Raw genomic sequence first — 3,983 nt, forward strand, 5'->3', positions numbered from 1 at the left:
TAGTTTATTAAAAAGAAAGTGAATAATTTGCTTAGTCAATGATAACGAATATCAACTGTAGACTTGGGTGACCATGAATATAATTTACCCTAAAAGTGTGTTTAGTTTACGTAATGTAAGATTACTAGCGGGAATGTAAGATTACCAGCGAGAGTAAGATTATTGGAAATGTATTTTGTGTTTGGTTCGTTTAGCAAAATTCAAAATTATAATGTTTGGTTAAATAAATAAAAAATTATTGGAATATATAATTTACCAAATTGTCCTTATTATATATTTATTTTTTAACAAATTAAATTTTACTATAATTAATTTATATATTTTCTTTAAAAAATTTAAATTCATAAAGTTTATATAATTTTTTTACAAAATTAAAAAGATAAATAAATTTAATAAAATGGTAAATTTTTATTTTAACCCATAAACTTCATATAAAATTCTAATTATGGACTTCTTTTGTAAATCTAAAATAATTTAAGGATAAATTTATAATTTAACCTTCGTAGAATTTTTTTTATTCAACGACAGAAGAATGATGTTTTTAAAAGAAAAAAATTTAAGAACATTTTAGACCAAAACGCTGAGATTATAACAATACCTAAGAGAAGGTGAGTAATCACATTCACGGTAATATACCCCAAAATAATACTGTTGAAAATAATTTATTGCCGGATGTTGAGAATGTTTGCCAACCAAACGGGAGAATGACATTCTATTCCCACGGTAATGTGAGATACCCTGAACCAAACGTCCCCTAATAATTAAATAGCAATCTAGGCATCAAAGACAAAGTATAAACATATTATATCATATATCATACATAACTTTATTTCACAAGCACATCACAAACATATGCATTATATTGTCTATCATAATCATTAAGTTTTGTTAATATGCAAAGTACAACATGATATTATATTACCATCACCAAATTCATAACCATCAAGCATAACGGCAGTGGCCCAATGTTTGGCATTTTATTGATTGACAATCGAACAGACACAAAGCACACAAACAACTAGACACCGATAAGGAGGTAGCTACTATGGCATGAACTCCATTTGTAGAGGGAACCACCAGTACGATTACTTGTCATAATCGTCCTGGCGCTTATGGTGATGGTGCTGATAGCGGTGATGATGCTTCTCTTCATCATCATCACTGTTTTCGCCACCCTGTAACATTAAATAAATGAGTTTTGTGAAAAAAATAATCGAACATAAACAAGTATGCATATAACAACAGAGTAAACCACAGCATTCCATTTTTTCCAATATATGATGCTTCTTCTGGAACTCAAATTACTTGAAAATCAACATGATGAAGATGCTAGAAAAGAATCAAAGTTAACAACACATGAGAAGAATATAAAGTACTTGCACTTGGAGAAAGCTAAAGGCAAAAGATTCGCAATTGCCTAAGTACGCAACGAACTAACAAATAAGCAGGAGACAGTTGGCCAGGATGGATTCATAAATCCGACAGAATGGATGTGCAACATTGCATCACAGATACATTGAGATTGAAAATAACAGGAATGATTGAACATAAAATCTGGTTCTGTTAATACTAGTCTATATAATGCATGGTGTCCAAAGGGTTCTATCTTCAATTAGCCAGTTCAAAGTTCAATTCAGTTGTAAACCACTGGATATCTATTGCAAATGAAAGGGACAATGTTCTCATAGCAGCTTATCTGCTCCTAACATGTTTTCAACTCTAATCAAATGGCTATAATTTTAACTATAATACTCAGATAAGAGTAAGTATCATACAAGTGTACGGTTAAACGGCATAAATCTCAACAAAGAAAAGCCAGGAGTGAAAAAATAGTTAGAAGAAGGAAATTTAACATCTGACAATTAGTAAAAGCCATCCAAGAAACATTCAATCAAAAGACAAACGATACTTAAATCAAACACAAAATTAAAATTACAAATCAGTTTAAAGCTATCAACTTTCATCTCGTATTTAAATCAAATTAAGGGTACTCACATATTTCTTGCGGCCATAGCCTTCTTCATCGCCATAACCATACCCCTTCTTCTTTTCATCGTCCGAGTCATCAGCATGTTTCCTCGCATAACTCGGTTTCCTATACCCTTCCCCCTCTTCCTCTGATCTCCCATAACTCGGTTTCCTCTCATATCCTGACCCGTATTCGGTCTCTGCCCTACCTCCATAACCAGATCCATACTCGGCCTCAGTTTCGCTCCCCCGTCCATATCCGGACCCATATTCAGATCCACCACCTTCGAACTCAGCCTTTCGGCCATACCCAGATCCGTATCCAGATTCGGATTCCCCATACTCGGGTTTCCTGCCATATCCGGATCCGTAGTCGGATCCTTGTTCCCCATACTTGGGTTTCCTGTCATATCCGGATTCGTATTCGGATCCTTGCTCCCCAGAGTCGGTTTTCCTTTCATATCCGGATCCGTATTCAGATCCTTGTTCCCCATACTCAAGTCTTCCACCATACCCAGATCCAAATTCAGGAGGTGGAGGCTGCTCGAATTCGGGTCTCCGTCCATAACCGGATCCATAATCCGATTGATGTGAATGCTCATATGCAGGCTTCCGGCCATACCCAGAACCATACTCAGAAGTAGGCTGCTCGAGTTCAGGTTTTCGACCATAACCAGATTCGAATCCAGATCCGGGTCGTTCGTACTCCGGCTTTCGTACATAACCAGATTCGGATTGCTCATATTCAGGCTTTCTTCCATAACCAGATTCATGCTGGGCTCCATACTGATCAGATCCAGAACCATAAGCAGGAGCAGGTTCGAAACGGCCAGGTCGGGGCTTGGGTCTGGCATAGCTACTGTATTCAGTTTGGAGAGCTTCGTCGGCATAAGCAAGGTGCTCGGCACCGGAAGAGAAATCGGGACGGCGGTAATCAAAGTCGCCATCGGATGGTGTGGCTGAAGTGTAGCAAGTCTCATCGGATGGTTCCAAGGGGCGACCGTAGGTCAATTCGATCTTGTATCCGCCATCGTAAGGCGTCGGATCGAACTCGTCGAACTCGTCGACGTCATCATCACCGCCCCTTGAGTAGTACGGCATCTTTGGCTTGATTGTCGAAAGGAGCTAAGTTTCTGCTGAAAATGGGGGAAATGTGAGCGCTCTGATGCGATGCGATGCGAGGAGTAAGCTTTTTATAATTAAATTAAAATTAGATCTTGAATTTAGGGATAGGCCCCGACGTCCATGGCCTGGATATAGGAAACGAAGAAAACGGCAGCGTTTCGCTGGAAACAGAATTTTATTGGATTTTTCTATATTTAATTATTATTATTATTAAAATATCTTTGCCGACAACAAGGCGTGAGGATTTCAATTTTCATGCCACAGGTTGGGGTCACGCTTTAAAATTTAGATCGCAGTTGGAACAATCGATTATGAATTTTTATTAATTTGAGATAAATAAGAGATAATATTTATTTGAATATAATTTTTAATTATTTGATATTTTAATTTAAAATTTAAAACTTCAGCAAATAATAATAATGTTTTTTACTCCTAACATCCAATCGCTGTTACTTAAGTTAGTGATTTTTGTAAGGATAATTTTGTTAGACACATTTTATGAAAATTAAAATTTATATATTACTGTTATTTGAATTTAAAAATATGAAATTCTATTTTTTTTAAATCTAAAATTATAATTCATTCTATAATTTAAATTATAAATTTAGATATTAAAATCTAAAACACAAGACATGAATTAATTAATCTCAATGGTTAAATAAATAATTGTTATTTTAAGAAGTTTTGTATCAATGAATATTAGGGTATTTGAGTGTTCATTGTCAAATTATTGAGAATATTTAGAACAAATATTATCACTTATAATCACCCTAAATAAATAAATAAAATAAATCGTACAATCTTAAAATTTAAATATGACACATAATTGCTGTGAATGTTTAATTGAGTCAAGCAAAAAAAATTGAGTTATTCGGGTTGATGAATCTTAT

General features: G+C 34.7%; 1 protein-coding gene across 1 annotated transcript; it reads right to left on the bottom strand.

Annotated features, from left to right (window-relative positions):
• Window positions 1-932: 932 nt before the first annotated feature.
• LOC120144426 (uncharacterized protein At5g39570-like) lies at window positions 933-3,147 on the bottom strand. Its single transcript, XM_039158478.1, has 2 exons — window positions 1,996-3,147; window positions 933-1,175 (listed from the first exon to the last, which is right to left on the bottom strand). Exons 1-2 carry the CDS (start codon window positions 3,067-3,069, stop codon window positions 1,086-1,088), a joined length of 1,164 nt encoding a protein of 387 aa, XP_039014409.1. The 5' UTR covers window positions 3,070-3,147; the 3' UTR covers window positions 933-1,085.
• Window positions 3,148-3,983: the final 836 nt, after the last annotated feature.

Source organism: Hibiscus syriacus, unplaced genomic scaffold, assembly GCF_006381635.1.
Source record: "Hibiscus syriacus cultivar Baekdansim isolate YM2019G1 unplaced genomic scaffold, ASM638163v2 tig00110889_pilon, whole genome shotgun sequence".
Lineage (NCBI taxonomy): Eukaryota > Viridiplantae > Streptophyta > Magnoliopsida > Malvales > Malvaceae > Hibiscus > Hibiscus syriacus.